The 15,153-nt window shown below is 44.8% G+C and overlaps 1 protein-coding gene across 1 annotated transcript in view; it reads left to right on the forward strand.

Annotated features, from left to right (window-relative positions):
* The first annotated feature begins 2,280 nt into the window (after positions 1-2,280).
* ITGA9 (integrin subunit alpha 9) overlaps positions 2,281-15,153 on the forward strand; it is a 222,037-nt gene continuing 209,164 nt past the window's right edge. The window contains exons 1-3 of the mRNA XM_072329513.1: positions 2,281-2,571; positions 10,086-10,213; positions 11,049-11,155. Coding sequence (XP_072185614.1) covers positions 2,405-2,571; positions 10,086-10,213; positions 11,049-11,155 — 402 coding nt within the window. The 5' untranslated portion in view covers positions 2,281-2,404. The remainder of the gene's footprint in view (positions 2,572-10,085; positions 10,214-11,048; positions 11,156-15,153) is intronic.

The following is a 15,153-nucleotide window of genomic DNA, read 5'->3' on the forward strand; positions in this document are numbered from 1 at the left end:
TCACTGGAGAGCTGTCTAGCATCATTCAGTGCCTGGATAATTAACTGAAAAGCCCCATTGTTTCCTTGCTTCAAAGTGCAGGGAATTTGGCTTGGTAGTGCTAATGGGATTGCATGTCATTTGTGGAATTTGCTTAATCACTGCCTATTGACTTTCTGGCTAAATCAAATTATTTTAGCCATATTGATTGCACAGTAATAAAACTGCTGTGAAAACCTTCTCATTAAATGTTATAAGTATCCCCTCTAATTCAATGGAAATGCCCCGTTGTTTTCATCTGGTTCCCTAATGATTAAACCAGTTCTTTCAACTCGATTGTACAACAATGTCTGAAAGTACTGATAAGTGACCTTTCCATTTCTTTTGATATTGAGCACTGTGCCACTTGGTTTTAAAACTGGAGAACATTCACTGTCCATTTCTACACAGTCGCATTTGTGTGTAGGTGCCTACAGACAGAACTGGTGTGGTTTGTGGCAGGAGCACATCCCATTCACTAGTTCAACCTCTAAAGGTGATCTGTTGATATATCATCCTCATTTGGAGCTGTAACTCCCCAGGCCTGGAGAGTCAAAATGCCCCAATGTTTTCATGAGCCACTGTGAGGAAGAGTTTTAAAGAAATATTCTGCTAAGCCTCTTGTAGCACATGTCAACTGCACCGATGGCTACAAACCTCCCTTCCTCTGCTGATTTTTTCAGCATCCAATTCTGTTAATTATTGCTGTTCTATTAAACTTGTCCCTGGTATATTACTCTGCTGACCTCTACTTTCTAGCATCACGGTCAACATGAAGGACATCAGCTTCCAGGCGGTAACATCTGCACATACAAACAGCACCAGCATACTTGCTCTGTGGATGAGGACACTCAAGGTCAGTGCTTACAAACAATCCGGAGATGGCTTTTATCTGACGAGGATGCTTACCTACAGGAACAAGCTACCCTTTTGAAAAGAACTACATCAATAGCATGAAATAGCTTACCACAAAATTACCTCCTTGCTGAACATGCATTCTCAGCAGGAACACACAGTCAGCTCCATCCCACCTCAGGAAATGATTGAGAGCTTCCTGAGAACTTCCTGTGCTGAAAGACCATTCTATCTTCAATAAAGTTTTCCCACAGCAATTCTCAACTGGCCCCAGCATCCAGCACCCACCTTTGCATCTCGCTGTTGCTATGTGTAGCACATTCCCTGTAGACCACCAGGTGTCAAACACACTCAGGATGTGCCTACACCAGAAACTTGGCACTGTACCTGCAGCTCCTTGCCAGATGAAGCAATCCCCACCACATCAGAGCTCCTGGCCCCTCTCTTGTGTTCCCTGGGACCTGCTGCGCTTCTCCCACTGTAGCTGCTCACAGATGAGAAGAATACATGGACTTACATAGCTATAACGAGGGCAACAAGCAGAACTGCCAGTTATCTCTGAGGGAGCACTTCTCTCAGCTCCTGGGGCTGATCCTCTACTGGAATCCCCAGGGGAACCTGCAGCTTTTTGTTGAATAACATAAGTATGGGCTCTGCAAGGCCAGGAGCCATAGAACACCCTGCTCCCTCCCGCTGTAGGAACACATGGTGGTTGTTGTACCCCCTGGAGGTGATCATCTTGCCTTAGTGATCATCTGCTCACCATTTATTGAGAGTTCAATCATTTCCAGTCACAGATAGGCTGTTAAAATATTAGCACAATTACTTTCAACTTAGCCCGAACAGAGGTCTGGTCTTCCCTCTAAGTGTATGCTTATCTGTTGCTCCAGTGGAAGACCCCTCCTCTTCCCTTGACTTCTCTGTCTCCCTTTGGTGTGACATGAATCAGGCCCTCATTCACCTGCCCTGCACATGAAGCTCCTGTAAGACCACACCCAACTCGTGGTGCCTCAGCGATATGCAGCTCTGGTCCCCATCACCTCTCTGGGGCCTTGGGGGAGGAAGAGGGCTTGCTGTGAGACTGAACATCAGGAAAAGTTTCTCCCCAGGAAGAGTGGCGATACATCAGAGCAGACTGGTTCGAGGCGTGGGAGACACCGTCCTTGGAGGCATCCAAGAAACACGGAGCTATGACGCATCCCTGAGGAACATGGTTAGCGGGCAGCATTGGCGGTAGGTGGACGGCTGGACTAGATGATCTTAGAGGTCTTTTCCAACCTTCACGATTCTAAGATTCGGCGACAGGACATCGGACAGACGCAGCCCGAGGGGGGTGCGGCCCGCGGCCACCAGGGGGCGCGGCAGTGGCGGCGCGGAGGGGCGGAGCGGGGCGCGCAGTCCCCGCGGGTCGCGGCGCGGGGCGCAGCCGGACCGGGCGGGCAGCGCAGAGGCGCGGGGCGGGCACAAAAGCGAGGCGCTGAGCGGTGCCGTCGGGGAGTTGGTGCTGGAGTTGCCGTGAGGGGCTCGCAGGATGTCGGCGGGGTGGTGGAGTTGGACGCGGGTGCTGAGCGCGCTGCTGTGGGTGGCCCTGGTGCGCTGCTACAACGTGGACGTGGGACGTCCCGTGGTCTTCCAGGGCCCCAACGGGTCCTTCTTCGGGTACTCGGTGCTGCAGCACTACCACGACAGCACGCGGTGGTGAGTAGCGGGCGGGGGCCGGGGCAGCGGCGCTGGGGGAAACGGGACCGACTCGAGGAGCGGGAGCCGTTTGCCTCGCGGGCGGTGCCGGCCCGGCTGTGAGCAGAGGGTGCCTCCGGGGTACAGCGGGTGTTCGCTCCTGCCCCGGTCTGCCGCGAGGGGCTTCTCGTGCGAATGGGACTTGTTGTTTTAGGAGCGATCGAGGACGGAAAGTTTAGTTGCGTCCGAAAGAATCGTGCCGCTGGCGTGCTTCCTGCTTGTCTCGGTGGCTGGAAGGAGCCTCGGAGCGGGGTCTGCCTCTCCCTGTCCGGTGAGAGGCTCTTTGTTAGAATTAAAACTGCCTTCTCTTAATGGGACCTAGCTGGTGTCTGCCTTCCTTCTAATGTGCCGCTGCCAGTGAATGTCCACAGAGCTTCTCTTTATCTTCGGCGCTGACGGCTCAGCTGTGCTGGGGGAACTGAGGGGCACTGTGATAGACATAAGTGTATTCATGCCGCGTCCAGTTCTTTAAAAATGGACTTCTTTCAGCCCCCTCCTCCCCTTCGCTTAAGATGAGTTGTGCGCTCTGCCTTTTGCATAGCGGCTTTCACGGGGCGGTTGTGGCCGGGGGCTTCTCGGGCCGCTTCACAAAGGGAGAAGAGCCCCCGGAGAAGGAGAGCGCTCAGCTGGCAGCCGCTGCTCGGCTGGGACAGGAGCGCCGGGATGGGGATGCGGAAAGCGGCCTCTCGCGGGCGGCGGGGGCTCACGGCGGGTGGGCGAAGGCTGAGCGGGGCGATGCGGGGAGGTGGAAGGGGTGCGGTGCGTGTGCGTAACGGGCAACGTGAGCTATCCTCGGGTGGCACCTGCTGGTGTGACCCTTTGGGTTGGAGGCGGAGCGGTGCAGGTACCTGCGACATCCCTCTGGCCTGGGAATTGAGCGGGGCCGGCGGCACCGGGAGCCCTTTGAGGACACGCATCTGTGTGGGGTCCGATGCTCTCATTTTGCTCCCGGTTTCTGCTGGGGAGCTTATTTACGGAGAAGCACCCAGAAACAAAACACGTCTGAGATGGCCACGTCGCGTTAAACAGATAAATCGGGGCTTAGCCCTGACACCTGGGAGCTCGATGTGCTCAGAATTGGCACCGGGCTGTCAGAAACCACGAGGGTGGGGCTGTCAGTGCTGATGGGGAAAGCCCTTCTGTCAGTATGGAACAGGGGAGCTTGTTTTCATGGCTGCTTCAGGTTCCCGTGCCCAGCAGAGGTGATAACAGTTTGGGGAGATACAGTCAAAAATATTCTTATTTTTCACAAATACTGGTCTTAATACGTAGATGGAGTCTGAAGATGAAGGCCCAGCGCTGCGTTGCTTTGCTCTTGAAGGTATATGCAGCTGTCTTCCAGGTTTCTGAAGCTGTCATTCTGTGCTGGAGAGGCAGCATCAGTTTTAAATGGTTGATGTGTTTCTTCTGGAGAGCTTAAAAGATCTGGCCATTCTTTCTGGACATTTAGACCATTGAAGGGCTGAACCTTGGTCAGTGCCATTAGCTTTGTCTTTTTCATCTGAAAAGGGCATGAAGGCTTGCAGTGTTGTAAAGCAATATTTCAAAGCCATATTCATACTGGACAAAGCCTTACTACAGATGCCACTTCAGAGCATAAAAGCCTTTGATTTCCATTGTAAAGTGATTGCAAGTTGCATAAAATTCAAGTACAAGATACAATCTTAGTTTTATTGTATGAGTGCAGAGGGAAATGGTTAGCAGGATGGATGACAGTTTGTCAGGTTTTTTTGTGCACATAGCTTTTGTGTGCAAAGCTGTAGAGCTGTTTTCTTAGTTGGCTTGTAGGGTTAATGGGTGATGGTGATATGCTGGGGATAGCGTGAGGGCTGGTATACCAAATAAGTATAACAACGCTGTTTTTGAACACAGACTCCACCATGAGCAATGCAGTTGTGCCAGAGATGAACAAGAGCCATCATGCTGCATTCATAGAAATGTGCACCAGTGGAACTGACCCATTGGCACTGATGCCACTGCTGAAACACCACCCACCATCTCAGTGTGCTCACGTCCACTGTTTGGTCTCCATAAATGTCCAGCAGCTGTTGAGGAGTGCCATTTTTTCGGCATGGAGGAATTCAATGATGCACCTGTGCTTCAGATGCACTTCCATGTCAAACAGTGTTTGGTCAGACTTCTCCTCTGCTGCCATCTGTCGCATAGCAACAGTATGCAGTGGAATACTGGTGGTAGGGTTCAGCCCCTACTACCATACCACCACCATCTGCCTCCAATGTTGTGGGCCCTTGCAATAAAATAGGAGGCATTACTTTTGGAGCAGCCCTTGTATGTAGTAAAAAGGTTTGCTCTTCATCCCACTGTAACATGCAGCTGCTATTAATAGCCATAGTGTTATTTTGTGTGTGTGTGTATGCCAGTTTTATTCTTAGCTTTATAGCTTTTCTTTATGTGAAGAAGCTTTATGGTTTTAGTTTCTCATATTTTGTCGGCCTAACTGCTGCTATGGGAAGATAACCTAGGTTAACTTTGAGTTGTGATACTTTGGTCATACATGGCTTGCAGGGTCATCTATGCACTATGTAAGCCTGTAAAATGCGATCAATTATATCCAAAGCTATCTCTTGCCTATGTAAATTTATGTTAACATGCTCCAAAGCATTGGAGAATGTTATTGTGATAGCTTAGGGTTTCTTAATCTTCATTGCCCCAGGGCCCAGTGTTCCCCTAATGTACTTATGATTATCAGAGCATCTTAGTTGAAGCATCTTCTCAGCAGTCCGTTTCATATACGTAGAAAATCACTCTCATAATAAAATGATATCTGTAATCACCAGCTCTTCAACTTTAGTGTTTCAGCCACGCATTTTTCCACACCACAAAGGCACTTACCTGCGTTGTTTGCTGCAAGCCTGTAGATTTTAAGCAAATGAAGTCAGAGTTGGGTTATTTCTGATTTATATGGACCAAGTATTCTTGAATGAGGGATATTTCATTTGAGATGTTGTGTCAGATGCAGACACAGAAGTTGTCTTCATCCCCCATCCACAGAAGTATTCATCCTCCTCTACAACTGTGGTGTAGGTCTGTGCCTCTGACCTGTCTGAAATAGTTAATTCCAGAAATCCTTCCTTCTACGAGTTGTTTTTGCACAGTTTCTTTCTCAAGAGTAGCTTGTCATCACAGATGTGCTGAGGTTATTGTTTTTTCTGACAATGCCCCGTTTTCCTTCCTTACCCGGGTTTTGTGACTGTAAACCTTGAAAGATTTACCCAGCTCCCTATCGTTCTCATTTCCAGCAAAGCAAGGATCCAGGTGTTTGCTTGCATTTGGAGCACGGACAAGCTGAAGTGCTTCTGTTCTCTGGAAACAATTTTCGAGCTTGGACTAAAGACCCAGCATAGTGACCAAGAATGTGACTTTCTCTGCTTTTGTGAAGAGACGATGCAAGAACAAACAATGTCAATTTTGCACCAGTAAAAAAATGTCAGTGATGTGACATCTCTCATCGTTCTTTTATTAATATGGTGTTACTTTATCTCTCTCCTTTCCCCATCTTACCAGCACTCCCCCAAATCCCACAGCAAGTCCAGGTTAACAACTTCATCTTTTCTGGCAGCATGATCCGGCACTAAAAAGTAATGGAGTTGGTTTAGCTGCACGACATCCTGCTGTGAGAATTACAGCAAGGAATGAGCGTAGCTGTTGTGCTGCACCCTTTCAGCCCCGTGCTTCACTGGATTGTGCTGCTGCTGCTGAAACACGGGGCTGGTTTTGCACCTCAGGCTGGTGGTTGTGTGTTGTTGGGGTATGGTGAGTGCGTAGGTAACCCACAAAAGATGTGGTAACAGATCAACCTGTTGGAGGATGGATGCTGTGTTAATGTTGTTGTGTTGTATTTGTGATGCTGTAGATGGACTTGGGGTGTTTGGAGAAAGTGGAGAGTCTGGGCTTGCTGATGTTGCTTATAATCTGTCATCCAAATAATGTTCCTCACACTTCTAGTTCTGCACGTATTAGATGAACTGCTGTGAATTTTATTTTAAGGGCTTAACAAGTGGCAGAGACCCTTCTGATAGAGGAAAAAACTCAAGCGGGGTATGCTGGTGTATACTCTATCCTGGTGCTGCCTTTGAAATCTGCTGTGGTATGTGGGGATATTTAAAGACTTTTTTTTCCCCTGCCACTTAACATTGCAGTGAAGTGAGGTGCCCACACTCCACAGTCCTTGAGCTATGATTGCCTAATTGCTGTTGGCGTGCTGCGTGCTGATGCTTGGTGTGTTTGGCATCCTTCCACGCCATTGGGCAGCTCGACACTTCCCTTCGCTGCTCTTTCACTAAACGTGGCACTTAGCTTCCAAATCTCTGTGTCCTGAGGGTCAATCACCAGTAAAGTAACAGTTACTGTTCTGCAGAAAGTAATTTTAAGGATGTGTGGATTTCCCTGTGGCCAGAAATCTCCTCGTCATCCATTAATACTGGTTGATGCAGCACCTGCAATGTGATGATTTTGGCTGCACAATTGCAGAGTTATCTCCATACAGATGAGGATGTTTGTCCTTGAATATGTGAGCGTGGATTCAAGAAGAGAAAGTTTAATTGGCCTCTCTGCTTACTGCTTCTCATGTCGGCTTAGATCCCAGTACTTAGTTCACATGGCCAGTGAGATGTGGCCAACTCATGGAGATTTCTGTGTACATCAAGTAAAAGAGACCTTAAAATGGCCCCAAATCCCACTTTTACTGCCCTTGGTTGTCTTCAGGAGAAAGTGATTCCTTTCTCTTGGTTGGGTTTCCTGTTTAAGGTGTCTCCCTGCAGCTGCTCACAGATATCCTAGGTGGATTCCTGCGGAGTGTTATGGCCGTGGATAACCTCTGCAAAGAGTACCAACCTCATCATGAGCCTTTGCAAAAGGTTGCAAGACTCATGCTTATGTTCTGACAGGACTCTAGAGCAGCCCCAATGAGCTCTACTACAGCATTAGTAATTTTAACCTAGGGCTATGTTGGATGGTTGTCTGATAATAGCAAAAACCTCAGAGTAGTACTTCTGTGGGCTTTTTACATATCCTTGTATTTAGGCCAGGTGAGCATGCACAATGCTGAATCACAAGAGTATTTGAGGCTCTAGGGCATAATTTTAAAATGCATTTCTGTTTGTACATGGCAACAAAGAAAAACACCTTTTCTGTCTGCAATGCTGTTTCATAGAAATCTCAGTAGATTTCCAAGGTGTTTTAGTGCATAGGGAGAACACAAAACATACATTTGTTTTCGCTCAATGAGCTTCCAAATATTAGGATGCAAAAGAGTCTTATTCCTAGGTCTGCTGAGGAATCTTGTGACATTTAAATAGGTCACCTTCTTCCAACAGGTTAAACACTTGTGTACAGAAACTAATTAAAGATTTAAGGGAATCTTTTATTGGCAAGAGTAATACACTAATATTCCAGCCTCAATTCTTTGAATAAAACTGAAATGAGTGGTACATGGTGAATGCTGACCTGAGCAGGCCAAAAGTGCATGGCCCAGCAGCCATCGCCCCAAAGGTATCTTCCCAGGGTCTGGGCAAGCATGGCTCACATCAGCCAGAGCAGGAAATCTGCTGAGGCTTTATCCTCTGTGGAGGAAGTGCAAGAGTGAATGGATGAAACAAGATCCTGAGATTACATAGAGTGTGATGTAGGTAAGCTACCAATTTTGGGTGTCTGGTATTCAGGATAATCCAAAATAGATTTGCTTCTGGCACACGTTAGTGGCTGCTTCCTTGTGCTCAGTCCATGTGAAGAGATGGCAACAAACTGGTTTTTGAAAGGTGTGTTGTTCACTCAAGACAATTTGAGTAATGTAATCTGTGGCAGTAGCCTGCTCCAATCTGTAATTACAGGTTTTTTTTTCCATTTTAGCCTTTTTTCTTCTTTTTTTTTTTTTTTTTTAACAGAGCCAGTGAGTCTTTGTGATTTATTCTCCTTAAGCTCCATCCGGGGTTCTCCAACCCAAGGTCGCTTGCAGTAATTGCTGATTCAGATTTACTTGGAGTTTACTTAGAGTTAGAAGAAAGCTTTGTTTAAACTGGAGGTCAGCACAGCTTACCTTATCTTATTTTTGTTAACTGTTCATAGAAACAGTTTCTTGACATTTGCAATTTGAACCTGTAACTCTTTAAACTAGTAATATCCCCCCTTTATTTGCTTTTGTTAAACTTCATGATTGTCAGTAAGTGAATGACACATGTTCATTGCCTGTGTAAATGAAACTGACTGGCATTTGATTTTCTGCCTGCTGTTTGCATGGTGGGATTTCCATGTCAGACTGTTACTTCAGGATCTTTTGCTATAACTCCACAGTGTGCTCAGGCCTTCGTAGGCTTCAGCAACTTAAGCTTTTCAGCCGTTAATTCTTCTCACTTGTGAAAATAGAACCTGCGGTATTTAGGACAGACCCACTGAGCTTCTCTAAATAATACCACTTTGCTTGTGAGACTTGGAAGGAAACAGTTACTCAGTGTTGGGGTTGCTCTTCATTTTTTATTTCCATCTGTCATGGGATGGTTTTGTGATATCTGGAGAAGCGCGTTAGAGAAGAATCACCTAATGGCAGCTATATGACACATACATGCCCCAGGTCTCCCTGAGGTGATGATGGGTGGTGGTTGGCTTTGGAACTTCAAATAGGAGGCTACTGAGGAGGATAACAGAGAAGTCATTTAAAAGAAGGAAAGCTGCTCTTTTGGGACTGATACTGGGCTGCTTGTCTGTGCTGGGCTGTGCACAGATTGACTCTGCAGCAGTAATTCCCTTGGCTAAACCAAGACAGGTGCTTCCCTGCTCTGCTGCTTCCTACCAGGTTGTGTGTGCAGGCTGGGCCTACACACACAAGCACTGAGGTCTGACTTAACTGTAAGTAATAGCTGATGGCAGAGCAAGGTACTGTGGAAGAAATTTGGTCCTGTGTTGTTTTTCCTGTTTTTATTTTATTTTAATCTGTAATTACATAAAATCTTCTGCTAATAGAGTTGCCTCGACATTCTAAGCAATGATTAATCTTTAGCTGGCTGGAAGCATTCAGGTTCAGGTTTCTTCCTCTCAGGGCTGTGTGTTTTAGGTCTTGTTTGTTTGTTGTTGTTTTTTTTTTAATGCCCATAGAGATGTAGTTAAAGCCGAGGAAAAGTAGATGTGAGCTGAGGAAAAATAGATGCGCTGCTGTTGTCTGTCTTAATACTTTTCTGAATGCTATCTGGGGTGAGAAAAGGAATTGCTTTACAAGCGTTATACTCCTAATGGAAACTTAATTTATTAAAGAATTCATGGCTTTCGTGGTATCACTAATGGGAAAAAAATGCTTTTACTGTTGGTGTTGTTTTCAGTTTGTGAATCAATATTATCATTTTACAAAGTTTCTGGAAGGACTGCTGTAGCTGAGGAATCCCTGGCAATGGGAACCTTGATGTTGTTTGTTATTTTTTTGTTTTCTCATGCAGTTAAGAACTTGTTACTCTTTGTTTGGTTTCCAGGGTCTTGGTTGGAGCTCCCAAGGCTGACTCTAGATACAGCTCCTCTATTCAGTCCCCAGGAGCAGTATTTAAATGTCGAGTCCACACCAATCCTGACAGAAGATGCACGGAGCTGGATATGGGTCGAGGTGAGTAGCAGTGATACTTTGAGGGGAGGGGTCATAATACGCCCCATGTGGCTACCAGCCCTGCCAGTCTTGAGTCCCAGCTTTCTCTATGTGAGTCCTACTTGTATGCTTTTGTATGTAGTCAGGATTGACTCTTTTCTCAGACATACTGTCAAAATCAGCCTATTCCTTAAAACTCTGGTCTAAAACTTTCTGCTGGATGGAGAAACTGAAGTCATTAAGCATTTCAGTGTTCTTGGTCATGTGATTAGCATTACTGAATTCTCCATCTATAGCTAGAACTATGTTAGTATTGTTTTGTAAATCTTTTCATGTTTGAGTTAAACAGAATTTATTTTTATGAAGCTTTCATAGATTACAACAGTACTTTGGCTATGTTTCACTTGTCCATCTACCACAGTGTAAAGCATCTTTAATGGGTTCACAAATACTGCCTGTTGGGACTAAAAATGTAGCCCTCATTAAAATAATAATAATAATAGTAATAATAATGAATGCCCCAGATCTCACATTCCAGGATATTTTTGCTTTGATTGCATTCTGGAAGCAATTGCGGGTCTATTCCACTAACTTCACTTGGATGTCTTATTCAAATAAAGCTATGGGTGTACTGCAGTAGCTGCTGGCTGCTTGGAATTGATATCCTCTTCTATGGATGGTGCCTAGTGACGTTGGGAGCACCACCCTGAGTAGTGCTTACTAGAAATAGTAATTGGGATGAAGGGGACAGGAAAAGCACTGACAGGCAGGTGTTTGATGGCAATCACTTTTCTGAGAGATTACTTTCTAGATACTTGCATCTCCTTTCCTTGCTGCCATTCTTTTCCTCCTGCAGGCAATTCTCGGGGCGTGCTTTGTGGAAAGACGTGTAAAGAAGACAGAGACGATGAATGGATGGGTGTGAGCCTGGCTAGGCAGCCTAAGGCTGGTGGAAGTGTGCTGGTAGGTCCGCTTCTCTCTTTGATCTCATTAAAATCATTGCTGCTATCTGACTCTAATGCTAAATGCATCAAAATTAATGTGTTTGGTAGTGACTGATGGAGTCCAGCTTTATGGGCAGTGAATTCTGTAGTCCTTTCCTTCAAGCAGAAGGAAAGTGAGCTCCAGCCAGAAAGCTGTTTTTGTAGACAAATGACTTCAAAGCAATCACCTGACTCGTGTCACCTAAGGGCTTCCTTCCAAATCTGGAGGATTAAATCTTCAAACAGAATAAGTAGAACTTTGATGGTGAGGTATCTGCTGTTTTGCTCTTTTTGTAGGTTGTCTGTGTTTATGTGTGTATTCATTTTCCACAAGCATATACATTACATATCAGAACTCACCATGAAAAATGTAAGATGAGACTTTGGGGAAATATTTTGTCTTTATGTATATGTATTTTCCATTAATGAGGCGGAAGCATTGAAAGTGAAGATGAATTAGTTGTGTGTGGGTGGCCTCGCTGTCTTTGATATGGCTACCATGCAAATAGAAGAGGTCAAGGAGAGCAGATGTGGGTCTTTCGGATGTGGAATTTATTTCTGCAGAACATTTCCTGTACTGGGAAAAAATCTTAAGAACTGGACAAATACCTTTTTAAAATATATGGGTATATTATGGTCAACATTTTGCCTGTGTCTTGCATCTGCTGTTGAGTTCTGTCTACCCTGGGAGTTTGTGAAGGAATGCTAAATGAATAAGAAACATTTTTACAAAATAACTGTGTGAAATATGTGGCTGGTAAATTTCAAGCTCATGTCGCAGTACATGACCTACTTAGTCAAGTGAAGAAAGCTGCTTAATGTGAAGGCATTTTATTTAGCATGTATTTAGATGCTTTAGCACTACAAGTCCTTGCACACTGACCTCCCACGGGGTTATAGTGCAGTGTGATATTACAGTGGTATTTTGTCTTATTGTCTCTGCTGGTGCACAGCTTGCCAGTGTTTTAGAGGCTGGCTGGCCCATTACCTTAGTTGAATGTTTTAACTATGTTAGATTGTAGAAGAAGAGGGAAAAGCAGAATGGGAGAAATAAAATACATTATAAATGGGCAGCAGAGCACAAAATGAAAGCATTCCAACTAGAAGAGTAGGTAAGCAATGTATGTTTTCAAGGGATAACCCAGTATGTGTGCTTAGAAGAAGTCTGCTTGATGACTGGGGAGTAATGTGTTCTGATCCAGACAAACCAGCCTCATGCTATGATTCTGTGTTGGAAGTGTGCAAGGTCAGGCTGGATGTGGCTTTGAGCAACCTGATGGAAGGTGTCTCTACCCACAGCAGTGGGGTGTGGAGCTGGGTGATCTTTAAAGCACTTTTCCAACACAAACCATTGCATGTTCCAAGGCACATAATTCTCGTGATCTTATAGTCATTGGCCCAAGCTAGACTAATTCTTCTGTCATTTTCAGAAGCTAAGCAAAAGCTGCGGAGAGGGAAGTGTATGGAAAAAGCCAGGCAACTGCCAGAGCAAGGGCTGGCTGCTCACTCAAAACAGAACATTTTTAAAGTGAAAAGTTGAGGAACTATCAGGCTATTTAGGCCCAGTGTCTTCCCAGCAGTAGGAAAGCTGTGTTCTGAAAGGAGTCCTTGCAGCTGAAAGGAGGCTGTGGTGAACTGGGGGTTGGTCTCTTCTCCCTTATAACCAGCAATAGGGGTAAGGGAACAGCTTCAAGTTGTGCCGGGAGGGGTTTAAGTTGGACATTAGGAAAAATGTCGCCAAAAGAGAGTTCAGGTGCTGGAATTGTTTGCCCAGGGTGGTAGTTGAGAAAGTACTTTCCCAAAAGATCTTGCAAGTGCAATATTTTTGTGTTCAGTAGCCCTGGACTCTTTTATTAGTTTCATAAATATGAGCAGTCACTTTTTAAACCCACGTGAACTCTTTATGCTCTCGATGTCTTACGTTCGAGCATTTATTTCCACAGTGTAATTATGGATTGTAGTTGCTCCTTTTGCTTTGAAATTGCCTGATGGCTTAGATTTGTCTTATCAGTTTTCCCCCTAATCAGATTACCCTTCTTCGGCTGGAAACAGCAACTTCAGTGGAAAGAGGAAGGTTAGGCAGTGTTCACGAGGCTTGGCTAGTGTTAGGTAACATGGATTGTGTCTGAGCCCATTGTGTGCCAGGATATTACTGAAACAGTTTCAAACTGATAATGAAGACTTAAAAAAATGAACAACTAAGAGTATCTAAAAAAATAAACTTCAAGTTTGCAGTTTAGTGGCTTCCTGTCCTGGGCTATACTCAGTCAATATTTGTGTTAATCAAAGTGCTATAATAATACAGCTGAGATTGCTGGCTCTTCCCAAAGTGAAATGGCAAAATTCTTTCTTTTGCTTTTGTTGGGAGAGGAGCTGAGGACAGTGCATTATGATTTGGAGATAAGCCAACATGCTTTAATCTTGTTCTTTGGAAATACCTGCCACATCTGTTGTTACTCTGCTTTTTATCATGTGTTGCCATTTTTTACTTTAAGCAGCTGACTTACTGGCACATTTAGCGATAAGCTTGCAGCAGGAAGGGCTGAGGGAGGGGAGCCCATCACTGTGCCAAAGCCTTCATAGTGAAGAGCAAACTAGAAGTAGTCTGACAGTGGTACATTTAAAAAGTCCCTTGTCTGGGCTCTTAACTTTAGGATTCAGCCCCTGAAGTGACGTCTTGGTCTTTGTGTTCCTTTTTCTATGATGCAAAGCCTATGGCTGGCATTCAGTCCTCAAGGAAGCAAAAAATATTTGCTGTTATGATCTATCTGTTATATCACAGTGATGCTATGTCTGCTAACATTAGAGATGTTAGCATGCTTGGTCCAGGAAGATTTTATTTTGCCTCAGGTGTTTCCTTTCTCCTGTGTTCCACATCAAATTCGAGTGACTCATCTCTGTTCCCAAAACCTTTTCAGACAGGTACCACCAGAGGAAGGTTTTAGCTGCCTTTCATTGTGTATCAGCTTAACTCATCAAAGCTGAGAAGTGGAGGGATCATGCGTTGTAATCCAAGCAAATAATTTTGTAAAGTCAGGAGAACCAAAAGCAACTGCAGACAAGTTTTGCTATGGCAGGGAGACAAATGTGCTAGTTGCCTAACAGCAGAGAAGTGAATTATGGGGGTGAGAGGGAGAGGAGGTGCTGAACTCCATTCCATTGGGAAAATATCAAAGTCTGGGGGAGACTGGGGAGAGGCAACAGCAGAATCAGGTTTACCAGTGGTTAATTGCGTTATGCTTCAGTATGCACAGGACTGAGGGTACGGAGAAGTTTTCATTACTGAAAACAAAGACACAGAAAATATCTCGAAAGATAAAAATAAAAGCCCACAAACAAAAATTAGACAACCCCCCCCCCAAAACAAAACAAAACAAAACACATAACCAAACAAAAATATCCAAACACATTACTAAGACACATCCACAGTCTCACCTTGATTTTTGAGTCTACTTTTGATGTGGAGGCTCTTTTTCTGTATTTTTTTTTTTTTTTACTTATATTATTCTCTCTTTCTTGGCCTCTGCACTTTGCTCCTGCTTGCTCCTGAGCAAAACCTGCTGCTTGTGATGAAATGCTGCTGCTCACCCTGTCTCTTTGTCATTTGTGCTCCATTGGGAGAGATTAGTAGGTAAATTTATGCAAGCCTTTGACACTTCAAAAGATAAAATGTCAGGGGAATTTGCAATATCATCGTGCTATATTGATCTTTCCATAGTTCAAAAAATATATGTATTCTTTATCATTTTTCACTTGAGTTAGTATCCAGAGTTGAGGTTGACTTAACTCCAACTTTAATGGTATGTGTCTTTATGGTACTGTCTTCAGAAAGAACATGTCTGTACATATTTGTGCTCATGGTACTGATCAGTCATAAGAGAAACTATTTCCTTTTTACCCAGAAAATGAACATTACTTCTGGTGCTGCTGAATTTTGAATGAGTGGTGCACAGTGAATTAAAGTCATAAGCCAAGTCC

This window comes from Excalfactoria chinensis, chromosome 2 (genome assembly GCF_039878825.1).
Source record: "Excalfactoria chinensis isolate bCotChi1 chromosome 2, bCotChi1.hap2, whole genome shotgun sequence".
In the NCBI taxonomy this organism is placed as follows: domain Eukaryota; kingdom Metazoa; phylum Chordata; class Aves; order Galliformes; family Phasianidae; genus Excalfactoria; species Excalfactoria chinensis.